The 21206-nt window shown below is 38.3% G+C and overlaps 1 protein-coding gene across 1 annotated transcript in view; it reads right to left on the bottom strand.

Moving 5' to 3' along the window:
* Nucleotides 1-21206, bottom strand: part of LOC139711631 (twitchin-like) — a 122190-nt gene that overhangs the window by 60821 nt on the left and 40163 nt on the right. Inside the window, exons 20-28 of the mRNA XM_071623491.1 lie at nucleotides 17429-17477; nucleotides 16263-16341; nucleotides 15279-15546; nucleotides 12749-12823; nucleotides 8857-9135; nucleotides 7361-7624; nucleotides 6167-6436; nucleotides 1580-1861; nucleotides 288-436 (exon numbers count right to left, since the gene is read on the bottom strand). Of these exons, the coding sequence (XP_071479592.1) occupies nucleotides 288-436; nucleotides 1580-1861; nucleotides 6167-6436; nucleotides 7361-7624; nucleotides 8857-9135; nucleotides 12749-12823; nucleotides 15279-15546; nucleotides 16263-16341; nucleotides 17429-17477 (1715 nt within the window). The remainder of the gene's footprint in view (nucleotides 1-287; nucleotides 437-1579; nucleotides 1862-6166; nucleotides 6437-7360; nucleotides 7625-8856; nucleotides 9136-12748; nucleotides 12824-15278; nucleotides 15547-16262; nucleotides 16342-17428; nucleotides 17478-21206) is intronic.

Raw genomic sequence — 21206 nt, 5'->3', positions numbered from 1 at the left:
TCATTCTCGGATTGACGAACCTTCGGAATTACAACCTTATTTCATTCTCGGATTGACGAACCTTGGGAATTACAACCTTATTTCATTCTCGGATTGACGAACCTTCGGAAGTACGAACCTTATTTCATTCTCGGATTGACTAGCCTTCGGAAAGACGAACCTCCGGAATAACGAAATATAACTGCACGAGCCGTCTCGTATACAGACTCGGTGACGTAGCGTAAAAACCCTGGGGAATTCCCTCTTTCATATTGTAACTTCCGCACGTCCTCAACTCTGCGTCTTACCTCCCAATTATTGGCTCTCTTCTCCTTGTACTCCACTTGGTAGTTAGTGACTGGAGAATCGCCATCATCTTTGGGCGCTTCGTAGGCGATGGAGACGGTGGTCTCGTTGTACGCTGTGACCTTCACGCTTTCCGGAGAGCCAGGAAGATCTGGGAGAAAGGTCGGAGCGTTGGAAATGATGGCATCGTTTAAAGGTACTGTTTACCAATGCGAGCAGTGATTAAAAAAAAATGATTAAGTTATCACATTCGATGTATGTGTGTAGGTCAGTTGTATCACCAAACATCCTACCATATGAAACATTTTGCAATAAAGCCTAAAATATAAGGAGATGTCCCTATTTTTCTCACTAAACCACAACTGTAGATGGTTTAGTCCAGAAACAATATAACGTTATAATTGTTGTTCACATACTGTACATTCAACTATACTTAACATTGATTATATTGATTATTTTTTTTACACTGGTTGTTTCTATCCCTAACTCACATTTTAGAACTATTTTAAAGCTCTAAAGTTTGGTGTTTGTTTTATCCGCAAAAGGTAAAATCACATGCCTTTATGATGATGATAGTAAGAACGTTAACAATATGGCTACATCTTCTTATAATGATGGATGATGATGATGATGAAAATGCAGTACGAAAAATTATTCTTAGTTGCTAGGGAGACCTCTTCAGTAAACAGCTCTGGTATTCCCAAGGTCCCCGCCGTCATTATTGGCCAAGACTATCCATATCATTATTTTACCCACTATGCTATTTAATCTGCTTGTGTTAGGATATGCGTAGGAACAAAAATAGATCTCCGAATTTCCCTTTTAAGAGTCTTAAGCCCCATCAATAACACTGTGAATCAGATGGTCCCACACTGTGAGAAATCAATTGGCCAAATATGACTTACAAATAAAGTACTATATAATTGCACATTCATCATCTTTTCATATGTATGATCATGGTAACTTATTCTATTACCTTACTCAATGCTTTAGTGTGATAAGACCCTTTAATTCAAATCTTGAATCTTGATCCTTTAGTATAATTTTCTCGTTTTAATTCCAAATAAGAAAGAACAGCTTTGTGAATCTATCATAATTTATGCTGATTCTTTATGATTATTGAGCAAGTATTGATCTTATGATTTCAAACATTGCGGTCAAGGGAGACATTATGGACAGCATCTTCCAATGTACGAACGAGACAAGATTCGAACTATGGACCTCGTGTTTAAGTTCATAGAACATTACCACAACAACACCACAAAAGTTAAAAAAGGAGGTAATGATCACTCACCAATCACTTTGACTTTAACTTTAGCATTGGCCTTTCCGTGTTTGTTGCTGATGTCCACCGAATATTCAGAGGTATCCGAACGCTGGCCCTTGCTGATCAAGAGAGTGGCGTCGTTGGGCGTGGTCATGATCTCCACCCGGTCCGATTCGGTGAGCTTGGTGCTGCCCTTCGTCCACACGACTTCGACGGCAGGCGAGCCCGAGATCTCTAGGAAGAGCTCAATGGTCTCCCCGGCCTTGACCGTCGTGTCCTTCAAGGTATCCACCTTGAGGCTGGGCTTCTCTGTTGACGGTTGGTGTGAAGTGACAGACGGATTAAAATCATAACATCGCACGCGAGATTTTTTGTATTGTTTAGTTGTCATTCCAAGCAAAGCCAATGTACACACGCATACGTTATCTTAGTGCACTCTTGGAATAAAAAAAAACATGTTCTTGTACTTTCAATGAGCGGTGAGACGTTCCTTTCCCGCCTATGCACTGTTTTCAGACAACTAAAACTGAAACAAACTATACCTGAATACATAATTTTAAGATTTTCTTTAAATACGTTACAAATCAAGGTAGTAAGAGAAGTATAGATTATTCAAATTTATGAAATGCTTCTGTCGAGTTGTTATTATTACTGCAACTGATTATTTACGTCGATGTAGGGCAATTATAAATCAGTTGTAATAAGTAAAGATTAAGCACGAAGAAACATTAATGTCATGTCAACACAGGAGCACTCAACTTATTTTAAAGATCAAGTCAAATTATATATTTTTATATTCTATAAAAGCAAGACAAATCATACATATTTTATATTCCATAAAAGCAAGAGCACACCACTTGTGTTACCTAACATATAGGGAAAATGTTCCATTCGCATTGATTTATTTGGGGTGTCATTCCCAAATTCTTACGACAAATTCTAACAAGAGGAAACAACCTGTGGCTATGAAGGAGGACGATTAGGGTAAAACTTTGGCTTAGTGTTCCATGGAGTACGTTTTATATTTCTATTTGAATGAAAACGCACCTTCTACAGTAATCAAGTATATAGATTCTTTGTAGTATGATACATAGTATTTTCTCTTCTTTTCAAAGACAATGCGCATACTTCAGTCACATTCTACACGTTGAAATGCAGCGCAAAATTCTCCATAGTTAGAGAGCAAAGAAGCGTGTTAAAATATGATACTGCTGCCGGTATCGAAGCATCTTTACTGGGTATAAAAAGCATTTGCTATAAAGTTAGCTGTACCACGCATATGGAATTTAATTACTGATGATGGCTATAACATCAAATGTATATACACATAAATGACAGAAGCGAATACATTCGAGCGTTGCACGTACGCCATGAAAAGAGCTTTGATGAAATAATTATATACAAATATTCTATCATGTTATTAATCATGATAATAGCTATGTGTAATTTTATCTGGCAAAATACCTTAGAAACTCTGCATACGCTTTCAGTTAATGTCACCTTTAGATAACCCAAGTTTGTTGAAACATCCCAGTACTTATCGCTTACACAAAATTCTGGTTCTCAGCCTAATATTGCTCCATGCAAATGAGCGATATTACGCTCAGAGTTTTGTCTGTGACCTTGCCTTTTCGCGCTTTTCAATTACGTTATAATTTTGGTATATAAGAATGGGTAGCACGCTTATTCGGATGACTTAAGCGAGTATTGAGCCTTCCACTACAGAAAGAGCACAACCGTCAGCAAGGGGACACCAACAAGACCGAGATCCACGAGTCATTCAGCCCACTAGTCATACAGCCCACGAGTCACACAGCTCATGAGTTCGACACTACGCAAATAAGGCCCAGGAGTTCGACACTAGGTAAAAACAGCCCACGAGTTCGACATTGCAACACGAGGTTTTAATGTGTCGATCTCGTGGGTCTTGTTTGCTTATAGTGTCCAACTCACGGGCTGCCATGTTGTGTGACTCGTGGACTGTATAACTCGTGGGCTGCATGACTCGTGGAGTGTATGACACGTGGGTGTCGAACTCATGACGTGCACTATGGGTATTATTGATATGAGGAAATAATACTTGTTTCTCAGTTAAATGTTTGTACGTCGTACTAACATGGTACTATTACAGCTATTAATGTTAAGTCGTTGAAGACAAGTCCAGTTTATTAAAACACTCATTCAATCCCAAGATTATTCTAGATGATTAATTGCATCTGTGTCAAAATGATAAGAGTATTTTTCTGTCGACATGTTACAGAAAGCATCTGACAAATCCACAACTCATTTCAAAAGTACTTTGTGATTTCGTCTCTTATACGAAGAAAATGACGTCACACACACAAACCCTCAAACGGAATTAGGAACAACATTGCCTCTTTTAATGTTTACCTTAAGGTAAAGAGTAAGGTCGTGATGTAATAGTTAGTTATCAAATTAGCATGAATTACATTCTGAAAGCAAACTAGCGAATGATATTTAGCAACTATAACCCATGTTTCCGCTGAGGAAAACTCTGCTTCAACACAGCAAAGTACGGCAGAATAAGCAGTGCCAAGATATTTCCTTCTTATCCGCATTTGATACAGCCAAAAGGCAATGCTATGCTGTGAATATCAGCAAGAAAACATTTCTTAGGTCAATTTTATTGACATTAATGCAGAGTTTGTTTCACACATTTTGCGATTTTAATGAACCGTATAGTTCCCGGTCATTACAGTTAAAATAAAGGATTCATTTCGGGGGTGAAACCTAACCTGACTTTCATAGCTGTTAACAGTTACAGGGAAAAAGGAGAACCCCCCCCCCCCCCGAAAAGTTACAATAATTTGACGAATGGACGTTTTTATTAATTTAGGGACATTGATAGAGCAGTCTCACACAGTATCACTCTGCCAGACCTGAACAATACATCACCAAAGCAGCTGCTGGACTTATAATTTTGTTTGTTCTATATCCTCTTGTAGTATGAATAATTTATTGATTGATTAATTTCTGCGAGTTGAAAATATGCACATTACTTAGCATTAGATAATCTTGCTTAGATTTAGATTGTAAATTGAGAGTACTTTTTGCGTTCAAATTTCCTTGTTCAACACAGTGCCCATGTGTGTAATATGAGAATGAGTCTGGGAAAATGGGTCTAGTTGTTGGATGCGTTACTTTGACTTAATACACTCGCATGGTTGGTAACTTGAGAGCGCGGTTAATTTTTTTTTCTTTTCAATTTAATAAAGAGAATGCGTAATTCCGAATAGCGCTTTCACGTGATATCCGACAGGGTTAAGACTCCGTTCATACTCAAGCACATGGAATCATTGCAGCGATATCACGTTGTGTTTCAAACCAGTAGGGACCACGCCTTGCTTGTTGACTGACAAATTCACGACAGGTCATCTATATCATATTTACATATATACAGCAGCACATTTCAGTCACAAGAACAGTGAGAGAGAATACTGGCATGTTATCATCCACGTAGAAGAAGTGGCGACAATAAAACAGGAAAGCGACATCGAATTATAGTCAAAGGTAGCAAATCCAAATCAGCAATCCTTTTAAACTTCGTCAGTAAAAATTGCATACGTCAAACTCTTTTTGTTAAATCAGCACTGTTTCGGCTGCAACGCTTTGAGGTTATTGCTTTTAGCTCGCAATTGCGGCAGATTTGGGTGTGAGAAATGCATTTCTGCATTTTACTTCGATTTCTTTTCGTGATCGATAGATCCTCAAAACAGTATTCCATATGTTGCGTTACAAGACGGCTACTACCTTTGACTGAAATGAAACGTTAATAATATTTGCTGAAAGCACCAAGTCATAGAAAGACAGAAAGCAACAGTGACATGTATTAAAATCAAGAACTTTGCTGAGCAGTAAACATGTTGTCTTACCTGGTCGCGCTGATGGTTCATAATGTGAGCGATCGTAATAATTACATAGAGTGTAGACGGAAAGCAAAACAAAATGGGAGAAGTTCGAGTAGCAGTAAAGATAGATCTCAGAAGAATGGAGACAGAAAGAGAGGTGTAGACAGGAAGTGAACGAGCGAGGAAGGTAGAAATCTGGATGGAGTACATGAGAGTCGTTTTACTCTCAGTCACTATAACTTTTCTTGAGACATGGATAGAATTTAAATCCCTTTGTTGAACATCAATGTTGGTGGGCTTGCTTCTTCAGTCAAACTCATTGCGAAATCATTTAAGATCAAAATGTTGACAACTTTGGTTGATAACTGATCAGAAATCAAACAAATTAAACCCCTGAGTCACAAGATACGGTGAATACGGTGAAGTCGATTTAAATTTTTGTATCTTTGCATTCAAGGTTCAGTTATTTCCTTAATGGGGCTTACATAGTTGTATGCGTTTGTTTTAATTGCTGTATAGATTGATTAAATAATCAAATTCCCAAACATTCATTCATTCATTGACACCAAATACATGCCTCCTAATACAATGTAATAGGAGGGATAAAAATGATAACCCTTAAATACCAATACAAGTATGATTGATATACATGACTTCTGGTGGAAATGATTTAAAATGACAGAAAGCTGAGCATGCATGTGTATTCCCCGTTATATCAGCAGTGTCACGTGATCAAGGAACCAACCTTGGATCTGCAGGCTGGAGTAGGTGGCGTTCTCCGCATCCATGGCGCATGCGTAGCGACCTTTGTCCTCTGGCTGCACGTCGTGCACGATGAGCTTCCGGGTGTTGCCGTCGGTGAGGACCTCGAACTTGTCCGAGGGTTCGAGTGGCTCGTTGTCCTTGAACCAGAACACATCGGCCTCGGGGGCACTGACCTGGGTCACCATCTCGCAGTCTTCGCCGACAAAGACTTCCTGGATGGGGTCCAGCTTGGCGGACAAGGTGGGTGCCTCTGCGCGTTGGTGAATAGGGAAGCAAGAATCGAGGAGATTAAATAATTTTGGAGTCATTGTAGATCTGTTTGTAGATTAAAAAAAGTGGGTCCATTATCAGTGGAAGTATACATGTACGAGCTTATGATTATTGCTTGAAATCATAGCAAAGGTAGCAATGATTTAGAATCTCTAAATTGTAGATGAACAGGAGACGTATGTGGAAGTCAGAACTTTCTTGACTTCCTGGATGGGGTCCAGCTTGGCGGACAAGGTGGGTGCCTCTGCGCATTGGTGAATAGGAAAGCAAAAAGGTTGAGAAGATAAATCATCTTAGTCACTGGAGATTTTGTAGATTTTAACAAGGAGGTCCATAAGTGAAAGTATACATGTACGAACTTATGATGAATTGGAGATGAACAGTAGACGAACATGGAAGTCAGAACTTTCTTGGCTATCAAACCCTGTGTTCAAGTAATGAACATTCTTGTAAGTAATTAATAAAAATCTGGTAAATTCCTCTTCACAAAATTGAAACACATAACAAAAATCCATGCAAAAAATGCACCCATTCGAAAATTAATGATAAAAGACATGATATCATGAGAAGTCCGTACGATGAATAAAGTGTTACGTATCTAAACTATTTAACCTTGTGATGATATTTCAGATTTGTTGCAACTTTTATAACGGGCATGAGGAAACAGCATAAAAGCCCGTCTCACGCTGTGCAATTTCGACTACCGATAGCTTGCGATGCGTTTCAACTAGAACGCAACACTGTGCGATATCGCTCGCCATTGCTTTCCGTTACAGGATGTAAAAAAAACACATCGCAGGCTGTTACATCGCAGACCCCCTCACACTGTCGACTGTGCGCCATTAATTGGTTATCACTATCGATGCGACATTGCTTCGCAAGAAATCGCAGAGCGTCAACTCACCAATGACGGCGCAGTTTGCGGTTGACTCCAGCTTGCCAAACTTGCAGGTGTATTTTCCGGCGTCTTCAAAGGAGGCCTTGTCGAAAATGATCTTGCGGACACAGGCGTCTTCGTCGAGTCGGATGGTGTCGGTTCCCTTGAAGGGTTTGCCGTCCTTGGTCCACTCCACCTTGGCACCCGCGTCCGTAATCTCGCACTCCATTACGCCGACCTTCTTCTCGACGATGGTGATGTCTTTCAGTTCCTGGATGAACTTTGGTTTAGCTGTTCGTGGTTCGGAGATCGTTGATAATCATGGTTAGTGATTCCTATTATTATTGCCGGTAATGCTATTAAGAGAGACAATTCCAACGATACTGCTAATAATGCAGTTGATATGATTATAGAAATTATGTCTATGGGTGTTTTGATGTAGTGCGTTTTCACAGTAGGCATTTTGCTGACGAGTGTCCAAGCAGGGAGGTGTTACAGAGATGGAGTGGTAACTCTTCGTAATTCATGCAAACACATGTTTGGGTTCAAGGCGTTACTATGGGATGTCTAGGATTCCACTACGCTTTTAAGCCATGCTCGGCACCGCTCTAGTTGCAAGACGAAGTTCGGAGACGAAGAGCGCATTTCACCTTTCGTTGAATTACAAGCTTTATTTCACCGTAAAATTTTAAATGAAATACTCGAATTCATTTAGAATAGTTTAGGAAAGAATTCCTAGTTTCTTCGTAATGCGCAAATCGAAATGAAATGAAAATTAGGCCCTCTTAAAAACCTAATATTTTTCTATAATGCGCACATTTCCGCATGTTAGTTTTCTATCTTTTAATCTGGTATATTTTGATCTTTCAAATAAAGTACTCCGCTAAAGTATGCTCGATTAAAGCATGATCCAGCATGCGTTTAAACTATTTGCTTTTAAAATTGTCAGTTTTACACTGCATTTGATTCGCTGCTCCAATTCAACGTACACAAATTCATTGTTGCCATCACATTGAAAGAGAGAAGGAATTGCAGTAGGGCAAGTATTCCTAGATGTGAGAGCGCTAGTCCCGATTATTGATGCTCTCTTTTGTCAAAGCACATGGTTAACACCTGTAGTTGAACGCATAACTTCTCGGCGGTGCCGCGCATGACTTCAAAGGAGAGCAGTAGTTGTCTCTCCTTCTCTAGCACCTCCCTGGTCCAAGTATTATATCGTTACAGTTTCATCTTTCTTTGACGTCAAACCAAGACATTTTGGAAACTGATTATGGAAAGAAAACAGCTCTGTCTATACCAACTCTGTTGGCGTCATAAATCATAACGAACATCCAAAAAAAAAATGTATTTCATCGATGCCCATTCAAACATCTTACAGGCAAAACAAATAACCCAACACGAAACTGTATGCAATAAATCTCAAGAATCATATCATTGGCTTTGATGCCACTAGCTGATTGGGAGGGCAGGGCGTGGAAGGAGGGGGGGGGGGGGGGAGGAGGGGATAGTGGGAAGAAACATACCTTTAACGAGAAGACCAGCACAGCACTCCTGTCGGTCGACCTTCAGCACGACCTCTCCCTGATCCTCGGCGGTCACCTTCTTCACCACCATAGAGTGCTTCCTGCCAAGCTTCTTGATCTCGTACTTAGCGGCGTCCTTGGACGTGATCTTCTTGCCGTCCTTGAACCACGTGATCTCGAACTTGTCGCCGCTGAGCTCGGCGGTGAACTTGGCGTCGGCCCCCTCGTCAACCTCCTGCGTCTTGATGAGGGTAATGAAATCCACCTTGGGCTTGGAGGCTGAAAGTTTAGAAGAAAGTGTCGAATGTGAACAACTCTCCTTGCACTTTAGTCGCTGGCGGCGATTATCATCTTTATTATCATTATTATTATCATAATGATTGTTATTATTACTATTATCATTATCATTTTCATCATCTTTACTATAACTTTCATGACTTTCATATTCATTATTATTATTATTATTATTATTATTATTATTATTATTATTATCATTATTGTTATTATTGTTATCATTATGATGGAATTATTAATGTATAATACTGCATCTGATGAGAGATCACAAATTTACGTTACATATTGCTAATTTTTTGTTATTTGTTTGGGATTATTCAATCGAGAGAAACAATTTTCAGCATTATGGTTGTGTCTCAATATGTCTAATACCAAAGACATCAAACCAAGGTAATTGTTTACCTTTTAAGCTTATTTTACATGACGAAGCTCTTGAATTTTGCAATTTGGTATCACACTTTTCTGATATTCCTATAAAAAGAAAATCGTGTTTTTCCCCCGGAAAGTAATGTTGTAATAATGTAATTCCATAATGATGAGATTATCAAAAATCAACATTATTGTGTACAATAACTGTCCATAATCTCTGGATAGATCAATTTACAATACTTAATTTTATACATAATCCATGCTGATATATGATATCATTCATCTGGTACAAGTGTATATGGTATATATATTTCGACAACACATTATGCAGTAGTGTATGCATAATCATGCTCAGTGCTTTACTTCCTGTAAATACAGTGTATATACATATGCATATACAAATCAACATAATATACTTCAGTTTTCCCACAACATCATGAATATAGCTGCTTGCATAGATATAAGTTCTGTGCTCGGATACACGTGCTCATAGATAATATTATATTTGTCACGGTGCTCGTAGATACATGTACTGGTACTCAGGAATGATAACAAAAGTAATCTGTGAAGGTTTCCGTGGCGGTAGAACGTTGGATTGTAGAAGGCTTTCACGGTGCACCACATATTCTTTCTAGGGCATGCATGTGGCCCTGAAAAGGGCCTACCCACTTCCGACGTTTCGACAAGCATGTGCTTGCCGTTTTCAAGACGTCGGGAGTTGGTAGGCCCTTTTCAGGCAGTGTCAGGGCCCTTTTCAGGCAGTGTCAGGGCCACATACATACCCAAGGAAGAATACGTGGTGCACCTTTAAGCCCATTCCACCCAAAAATAAGAAATGTATTTTATTTATCAATTCACGTGAATTTAACGTTTTGCCATTTGCAAAGATTCCTCCATTTTATTTGTGACGTTGCAAAGAGCTAACTGCCCATCAGACGGTGTACAGATCAAGAAAAACGTGCTGTTGGAAAGATTGATATGAAAGCCGATATTCCGAGATACCATAACTTAAGTAGCTGGTTGGTAGAGTAGGAATTCACCAATACAAATGCAATTCTCTCTCCGGACGACCAATATAAAACTGATTTGAAATCGTAGTGAGCCGTCCAATATGCGATCATGAGACAAAATTATGTCATGAGTGCCATGAACTGTCGTACGGATGTACAGTATTATACGCATCATATGGAAGCGATATGTGATGCAGTTTTTGCGAGGTCTGACTTAAAAGGTAGGGGAAGAAATTCACAGCTATATATCTAAAAGAGTTATGAAATGACTTAAATAATTATTAAATTAAAGAGTTATTGATTTAAAGAGCTGTTAAATGAAAGTGTTCCGTTGTACCATTTTCTTCTTCAGAGAACAAGCATGTATGACAATACACTGTACTTGGCGTAGGTAGAGGAATATCCGCGAGAGGATCTAATTCGTTTTCAAGTGGAAAATCCTACAAAGTTTTAGTTTTTTGAAAAAAAGAAACATTCCCAAAATGATGGCAGGAGATTGTCACATTTTCCCATTTTCTGAAATTCACATTACATTCTACATTTTTTTCATACCGCTAGGTTGGGCTATCATTGCTTTCAACGTCTGAAATGACAACAGTTAAAAAAAAGAGAATGGTTAAAAATAGATAAAAATCAGTTGGACTGTGTTGGTAAAATATAGATCAGTTTGTTTTGATGAATTGTAATCTCCGCGCTGATAGTTGGTACAACATTTTATAAAAAGTAAAGCGCCGCCACGATTCACTGTCGACTCACCTGAGAACGAATACTGCAGCGTAAAGCGACAGCGTAACGGCGGGAGTTTATGGGATACTTTTTAGTGGTAACTGTGAGTTTAACAATAGCAGAAGTCTCGCGTTTTCTTCTTATTTGATAATATTCTCACAAAATACCGTCGTTCATTAAAACTCCCGATGCATTCAATTGTTTTCAGGAATACTGTGTGGCAAGGAATTACATTTCATTTTATGAAATTGTTGCCATGGAGATATGAAACAACGATCCTATGAAAAGGAGCAGGCAATCTCCTATAGACATGGGCAGTCAAGGGGTACAAAAGAGTGGAGGTACGATCCAATGATGCATTCTGGTATATAGGGTAACATAACCCATGCGTGGATAGGGAGGCCGTTTCAGATGGGGGAGATGCTCCTCCAAAGTCGAGTGAGTCTAAGAAACATCCTAGCACCTTCATCATGCTGTGGTTCTGGACTCTTGAAATACTTTCTTGTGCAGAGAACCAATTCCAAATTCAACGTCATATCGAATGAAGTCATTTTTTTTTAAATTAATCATGGACTTACTCTCTAGGATGTTTCTTAATCACAGAGTCCATGCCCCAGTATATAATTGTACAGTTTTTTGGTTACAAGTAATGCAAGAGAAACACTTCACCAGCAACTGAGAAACTGCGGTTTGTGGACTAGCAATGATGCCATTGGACATGGATGTGCAGAGCTCCACAATTCATTAACGTTTATGCAAGACATCATATGCCTTCTTGACAACGACCGTATTATGACTTCAGCAGAGTACAAATGTATTGCATATTTCACTCTTCTCAAATGCTTTCATTTTAAGTCTAAAACGACATTTTCTTTCTCGTCAACCTTTTACTTTTTTGACCTCATAATCCGGCATCCGCTTCATTATTAAAGTAGCAGCTCAGTTGTGACGTAATGTTTCTCTTTTCATTTCAATTAAGGCCTGTTCACAATGTGCAAGTAGCCTATGGTTTCATCCAAACCCTTGGATTTTCTGTATCTAAACCATGAGCGTATGAAGTGAAGATGTGCCTTTATCGAATGTTTTCGTCTTGCAAAACAGGCGATCAAAGTTAATGGTATTCTGCCTGGTACACTTGTGACCAGTCAGCAATCAAGTCTGCCTTTGCTGAAATTCATTAAATCGAAGAGACTTGTGAATAATGGAAAAATAGTCCTTATATGAAAGTCATTCCACTGGCAAACATGATAAACTCCTTTAAGCAAAGTTCACATGCATACAGGAACAAAAAGTTCGTCCTGCTGCCCATGGGGGATAGTAATTATGTTCAAATGGATACAGCAATTCTGCCGTTCCTTCTAGGTTTTGTAAGTGCAATTTGGGTTTGAGATGTTCGAACCGAATGACTTAATTGCAAGATGTGAACAGGGCCTTGAGTATAGGGGGCGGGGCATGCACCGAGCCCTAGTCAACTCCTAGTGTGGTGTGCCTACCATCCTTTGGCTGAAGTCCCTGCTTCTGCATCTTCCTGTACTCGGGCTCGCTGATCTGGGCCAAACACACATGCGCTGGATGGGTGGTTCAGGGAAGAGAACGTATTGAGCAGTGCCACGCTCACAGCAATTCGGACACCGACAATAAATGAATGTGAAGGTGTGTACACGTGTATGTGTTGTGTATCGAAAGTATGTGATGTCAGTGTGTTGTGGGTGAATGTGTGACTTTGTATGCATGTATGTACGTATGTGTGTGCGTGTGTGTGTGTGTGTGTGTGTATGCGTGTATGTATGTATGTATGTATGTTTGTATAAGTACCTGCTTGTATGAGATTTTTTTTTCCTGCAATGACGACTGGAATTCATAATGCTTGTATGCATGCTTGGAGAACACCAATGAATCCAGTCGAATAAATCGGGTTTTGTTTAGAAAGACTATAGAAACAAACTATCCATCCTCACTGTACTTAAGTTCATTATGGAGAATTTAACATAGAAAAAGACCGTATTTTGAAATATCTGCTGCACATAAAACTATTTTCTGCCAGAAAGTTTGAGATTTTGCTGTTAGATACTTGACGAATATATACATTTTGCTTATACAGACCGTTTGACAGAACTATTTTGTAATTATTTTTTTTAAATGTTCAGTAATGTCGTAATACGCATTAATGAATATGGAACATTCCGAAACAAAGTAAGGCACGGAACAAAATTATCATCTATATGTACCCATGTGTATGGATTGTGTACAGTGTATGTGTACGTGTTTGTGTAGTGTGTTGATGAGGGTTAGTAACAAGAATCACGCTGAGAAAAAAAAAATGGAGTTAGACGTTCACGCATGAGACCGCTGACTTCTACCAGGACACCGGCACTCTCGACAATGCTGGACATGCAATACGTGCAGAAAGTCAGAATGAAGCAAGACGGAGAATCTCACGTTTCTTTAATCTATCTCTGCCCCATGTATCGTTAGACACTACACTTTTGTGGAAGCGAGATGCAGAGGAGGAAAGGAAACACTGAGTATGGTGGCTGCAAAGATACAGTCGACAAATTCATGAAGAAAAAAACCTAGTCACAGGCTTTCTATCTACTCAGCGCTTGAGAAACACTATCTCATATTTCATTCTTAAAATAAAATCACTTCTCCGACTCTTTGATTATGACTCTCTTCCAAGAAAGAAATGACAAAAATGAAAAAGGAATCATATATTCATCCTGCCATAATTGTGGCTGTAGTTCCAGTTGATCTTCGAAAAAAGGGACGAGGCAACTTTTGTATGAAAGGGATGAAAAAACTCATCAAAAGCATTACATGCATGATCATGAGCCTGAAACACCACAGTAGAGAACTCCAAACCTGACGATGCGGGAGTTACCATGGTAACGGAAGGGTTGCTTGAGTTGAACTCGTAGGACAAGCAACCCGTCTCAAATGGAATGATATTTCGTGAATGCATATCATCAGGGGTCATGAGTCATGGTATGCCCTTTTTAGTAGTCACATAAAAGTATCATGGCTTCTGAAAAACGGTACAAGTGGTTGTGTTAATGATGATGAAGATGAAATGGAAAATAAAGTTTTCTCTGCACGAGCTGAACTAACTTTAGTAGCTTTGATATAAGTATGATGCTATGCACAATACAAGCTGATATTGCATTAAATTCTGCGCAGCTTGGCAGCTTTCTAGACCAGCGACATCAACTATATATTGCTACGCATGAATATACAGTAACGCATGTGATTAATTGAAGCGTATTCTACGCAGGTGATGATACATAGTATCGAGTACAGCCACAACTGCAACGCGTTAGGATATGGGTTAATCACATTTGTGATATATGTTACATTACTTGAACTTCAGTTGAATCCTTTAGAAAGCAGAGTTAGGTAAAGTATTGTCAAGATATTGTGAGATACAGTTTAATACATGATATAATGATATCAAAACTTTTGTTCTCATGTGAAGTCATTATGCCTGAAACAAAATAAATCGGACATTTGTATAAAACATGCAATTGTAGGATTACTCGAACAAGATTTAAAAAGTGGTATATCTTTGGAGTCAAAATAGATATTATTTTCTCATACCGATTAATATTGCGCTTAAAGACCAAGAAAAGGCCATTATGGCTTAGAAGCATATGCTTTAAGTATAAACATAATTATAAGATAATTCATTATATTATTGATACGAAGAAAATTGCTTCAATTTAGATTTAATGTACCTATCTTCTCATCATTTAAAAAGTAATTACTCATACCGCAGGTATGTATGTTGTATGGCATATTCATGTCGTTCATAAGCAAACTTTCCATGAAAACAACAAACTGCGCAGGATATACAAAGAAATATTCATTCCAGTATAAAATCAAGCCATTCCTCCCATTACTGAATAAGAACCACACGTTGCTCGGCTCAGGAAATCCACTTGTTTTGGCTGCATTGTCAAGCAAATCAAAACCCGCGTATGCCAAAAATAGGTATTTGCCATGTAGGTGGCGCAGGAGAGTACTCACTGTCAATGGTCACTTTACACTTGGATTCGGTGCCATCGTCGAAGACGACTTTGTATTCGCCCTTGTCGCCGGGTGCGATGTCGAAGACATGGAGCTCTGTCTCGGTAGGCGAGCTCTTCATGCGGCACTTCTTGCTCGGCGCGAGTTCCTTGCCGTCCTTGAACCATTTCGGTTTGGCGCCTTCATTCTTCGCCTCGCAGACAAGCTTCAGGCGACCTTCCTTCTCGTTGACCTTGACGTCTTTCAAGGGCATGACGATCTGGACGGGCTGTTAAACCAGTGATCGTAGGTAAGTGATTGAATTGTAAACGTAATGAAAGAGCCTGAAATGTACATCTACATGATTTCATTTTTTTCTCCTGTATGCATGTACTGTATAAGTTTGTTTGTTACTGATTTCGCGGGTAGTTCGACTGGTAGAAGAACCAAACCATTCATAAGATCATCGTATCTAATTGAATTGATTGATCGAAGTTTTGGACGATATATGGAATTGTGAAATATACGCTCTTTGAACATCTTCGCGTGAATTAAACAAAGGAAAGAGTGAAATAAATAGTAAGATGTAAATATAAAGAGAAGTCAGTCAAGTGCTCCATTACCCCGCGGTCAAATACACACTAATACACAGTGAAGTAAATTTTATAAGTTATCTTATTCTCTGGTCAAATTTTTGTCCAGTGGTTTACATATGGCATGTAAACCAAACATCCATGGTATGAACTTGAATTATGAATCGTACAATGAATTGTAATTAACTAGCATACAGGCAAACCAGAAGCTACAGTACACTGAAAACTTAAACTACAGTCAATGACAGTACATTGTATATTTGAAACTTCCGCACAACCGAAAGTATCATATTTCCTGCATTGTAGACATCGAACGAATATCATAGAAAGTATTTTTTTGTAATTATTATTGTATGTCCAGTAAACAGACCGAGTTTATCTAAATGGTTTACAATAAATGCAAGATACTGACCTTAGCCTTCATTCCAGGCGTTTCTTTGAGATCACCCCAGTCAGGTTCCACTTGCTTAGATTCCCTCCTTTCAATTTCTCTGATATCAGACAGAATAGTCAATCCATATTTTTAGCGTGTTTGGAATTTTTCAAGCGCATTGTAAACCGTGATAAAGCAGACATATTACTAGAGTAAAGATATAACGAAAGTAGTTTCTTACAAGATAGAAACGTATAGAGGTGCTTACAGTTGGGTTAATGCAGTCAATTACAAGATAGGTGAAGTACACTGTGCACTTGATTAATTGGTCAGCGCTTTCACTAGTGGTTCATGAGATGATCATGGTTATATTGGTCATCCCACGAGATCGACACCCACGAGTCATACGGCCCACGAGTTCAATATTGAATAAAGATCCATGAGTCATGCAAACTACGAGTCATACAGCCCACGAATTCGACACTAGGCATATAAGGCCCATGAGTCCGACCACGAGTTCCACATTACATCACGAGGCATAATGTGTCGGTCTCGTGGGCCCAGTGCCAGACTCATGGGCTTTATTTGCTTAGTGTCGAACTTATGGGCTGTAAGACTCGTGGGATGTGTGACTCGTGCGCTGTATGATTCGTGCGTGTGGAACTCGTGACGTCCACCCGCTTATACCTACTTCTGGTCAAAATGGATCTGATGGGTGAGATATTTTAGTTTGTGATATGATCTTCAATGAAATATACCTTTGGAAAACTTCCCAAATCCAAATAATCTTCTTTTGTTCCATCCGCCAGCTTTAGAACCTGCGTCTTATATACTATAGTAATTTCTGGGTCGCTCAAAAATATTCTTCAGGATCTCACAAGCTGTAAATTACAGCTTGTAAAATCCTGAATTATTGCTAACCTCGGATACATCATTCTCGGCTACTTCCCACTTTTTAGTTGTTGTGGTGAGAAAGATGAAGCAAACAGATCAAGGAAAATATCAACTGCCGTTTTATCATGTTTATCCTGTTGTTATTGCATCCAAAAATCTTTATTTTTTCAAGTAAATAATTTTTTTTGCTAAAAAAAATCCAACAATGTTCGAAATATCGAAGTGTTAACACGAATACATTACGTCACACTGACACATTTATAAAAATTTGTTTGGTTGCAATATTTCATGATCTTTCTTTGACATCTTACCTGTGCTTGAGTAGGGCCCTGAAGTCCAGTTCGTCAGTTTGTGCCTTTTCTGTGATTTGCAACAAAAACGTAACATATGATGTGAATTTCTCTTACTTGAGAAATAAGAGAATTGAAGTTTGGGGAAAAAATCAGCTGACAATATTTTTTCTCCCTCGTTGTTCTGATGAATTTGATCTGCTCAAAGGTGAAGTGATTTGATAAGATTCAGAAGAAGAAGAGCTCGCATTCGTCAGAAAAATAATAGTCTCTGACCTTCTAACCTGATGTGAAGATAACAGAGTATGTAATGAAGCAATGAATCTCTGCTCTCTTAATCAGTTTCCATTTGAATATTGTAATTACGCAGACAATGGCATTGGACAAAAGCAAGCAATTATTGATTCATATCTTGTACGCCGTGAAGGATATATTGTGACCCGCATATTTACACTGACATTATTTTTTCGTCACTTTGTTCTCATAATGGCTCGGTATCATTTCATGGATAGTGTAGAAACAAATACAACAGTAATCCTGACAGGAGTGTTCCTTCGTCCGAAGTTCCCTCGTGAAACCAAACTGAAGAGCGCATTAATGTTCAGCAGCACACTGCAGTGAGACAATTCAAATGATTGTACAATGCTGAAACAAGAGCCGTAAGAGTGTCGACAGTATCTGAGTCAGAAGTCTATTCTAATACTTCATGGGAATTCTCGTTTAAAACCAACTATTTAAGCCTACCAAGTCTCAAATACCACACTTCAGTAGGTCCGTACTACATTTTTTTAACGTAATTTATATATTCCTTAGTGTTTCATGAGGCATGGTTACCAAATTTCCAAGATTCAGCCCTTTTTTGTTTGTATAATAACTTGTTTCGTTTTCACCATTTTAAAAAGTCTGTAACCGCCAATTTTTTATTTCTTAAATAAACAATATAATTTTGAAAATTAAAGTTTCAGTTTTTCTCACGAATTAACTTTTTGTTTTTATTTAATCTGTTTGACATGTTAGGAATTGATAAAGTTATATTACAAGTTTCATCGAATGTCTTTTCTGAAATATGCAATATGCCGTGAAATATAGATGCTCCAATTTAGTGATGGCAAAAGAACAGTTTTTGCAGCAAAATTTTTAAATACCTGATTGGTTACAGCCAACATTCCGTTTAAAAGTATCACGTTTAATATACTTTGGATGGCGGCATTCACTGCCCAGTCATCGATGTAAATAGATGATACAAACACATTAGTAATAATGTTTTTGTTTTTGTTTTTTTTTTGCTAAGAATGGAGGATATATTATTTTGATCACCGAAATACTGTCAATTCAGTGCTGAGCAGAGGTGCTTAAAGTTGGGCACCGCCTTCAGCTGAGCTTGCTTGCCTTTCCTAAATGGGTCATACACATTTTTTTTTTTTGTTTTTACACTCAAGAAATACAAATATCGTTCATTGAATTTCTAAAAATAAATCCATCCACATGGAATAGCATGAGTATCTATAAGCCACGTACAGACAATTAATCACTCAGAATATTTTCATAAATAAACATGTAGATATTGAATAGCTTTATCACTGAAATGTTTATTTTTCACATGTTAAGAAAATGTATGGTTTAGAGCATAAACAGGATTATTCCTTTTTTAACGGATTCGTACCCTTAGCAAACAACATCGCAATGAATTGAGAATTGCTAATGGCTTTGACAATAAGTACCTTTTGTAATTACTTTGTTAAATGATAATAATAATTACACAAAAATAACTGAGCTATTCGCACAAGATACTACAGTAGTAACTGAAAATTGAAAGGAGATTAAGAAATGACTCGAATCGACAAAATAGACGAGTTACCATGCCATCGCTCTAGAAACTAGAAAAAAGTGAAGACATCAAAAAAAGATGGTGCAAAAATCCGTACGACCTTGAACGTGACTGCATTGGTTTTTCACACACGCGGTGAAAAAAAGAAGAAATGTTTTAAAAAAGCAACTACCAACGTTCTGGTCACTCTCACGTCAACCTCTATTTCAAACACATTTCACAATCATGACAATTTCACCATTTTCTAGCAAATGGCGAGAGCAGTATTGCGAGCAATTAAGACAAGAAATTGACAAAAAAATGGTGTATGTACGCAAAATTTCTCGTCAAAGCTACATTGAGCAGCTTACTACGTTGTGCATTTGTGCGAGAGTGTGCTTCACTTGAACCCAGCTGTCATTGGGCTTTTATCAATGATGCTGTCACAAAAGGCATGCTTAAGATAGAAATTGATGTGAGATTTTTTTCTCCGAAACATTTACAGCCAAATTTGCCACAGAACATGACTTGTGCCTATCTCACATACACACACATCCGCGTTCACGAACGCGCACACACCGTACACTACACAAACTTGCAAACAAACACATTTTGGTGCTCACTGCCAGTGAAATTGAGTTTTATTTCTTAAATCGTGATTATAATGTATCATTGATTTGAGTGTCAAGATTCAACTAGTAGCTTGTATCTCAACAAAATTACGACAAAGCCAGTACGCTTTTCCACAAAAATCATAGCATAATGTTTGTAGCGGGTGGCTTGTTTGTCTTTCCTCTCTTTATTTGAATTTGGCGTTTTCGTTTAAAACTTAAACGAGGAACAACAAGATAAAAACCCACTTCTGCAACCTGACTTTATTTTATGCATTTTGTAGCCACATTCAATTTAAGAAGCATTTCCTAACAAATCCATTTTTAAATGAATTTATCAGAAGTGTCAAATTATGACTCTTGGATTTGGGGAATTGTAGGAAAACACCATTGTTGATGGGATGACTGCGTAGGCGTGTTGCCAATTTAATAGAACGGCTGCAAACGCTGCAGATTTGTGATTTTCAACTTGCACAACGTGAGATACAGAACCACTTTGTTGAGATTTGACATGAGAGAAACATCAGACTCATTTCTGGTGATTTCTCCCTCCCAAAAAACAACGATGCATATACCTTTTCTCCCTGTGGGGTGGAGTGCCGAGACATCGTGGGGTGGTAGGGATGGGATGAGGTTGTGGAGTGAGGGGGGAAGAAGAAGAAAGAGAAGAACCTGGCACGGTCAGTCATCTTGCTCGGCGAGGTGACAACAGTCCCAGCGACAGAAGAGTCTTTTTTTGGTTTTCTTTTCGTATGATGTTTAGTTTGCGCAAAAGCAAGTGCAGATGGAATGGGGTGGGGGTGATAGGATCGAGATGATAGAGATAATGACGATAGTGGATAGGAATAGACAGAAATGATGAGTGTGATGAAACGAAAAATGAGAGTACAAAATGAATAGAAGCCCATTGCATAAAATGTTGGAATTCTTGAAATGTTGGAAATTGGATTTTCATTTGTACTTCCATTCATTTGAGTGGCCCATATTTTTAGGCAAGTTTGTCTTTCAAGAGGGCCTGTCTTTTTTCCAATAACACAATAATTTTGTTCAAATACCATAGGTTGTGCACTTACTCATTTTCTCTTCTGCATTCAAATGCATTGTGTATTACATTGTTTTGTTGTAATTGTTGTATGTGAAAGAATGTGTGATGTTGGAAATAGAATTTGGGTTTGAATTCGTCAAAATTGGACGTTGAAATAAGGTCATTGAATTTTGAAATTTGATTTCTTTTTTTTCTCGTGAAGTAATGATATTAAGAGTAACAAATTAATTTAATTGGATTGATATGATGTTATCGAATCTCCAACACACCTATTCCTAAATCTTCACAACGGTTTTTTATTCGTTTGTTTATTTGTTATTTTTTAAAACAAAATCA

This window comes from Diadema antillarum, unplaced genomic scaffold, assembly GCF_040938485.1.
Source record: "Diadema antillarum isolate AM-2024a unplaced genomic scaffold, OU_Dant_1.0 seq00001676_RagTag, whole genome shotgun sequence".
In the NCBI taxonomy this organism is placed as follows: domain Eukaryota; kingdom Metazoa; phylum Echinodermata; class Echinoidea; order Diadematoida; family Diadematidae; genus Diadema; species Diadema antillarum.
The sequence above is the reverse complement of the archived record's forward strand: the minus strand, read 5'-3'. Positions and strand labels throughout refer to the sequence as shown.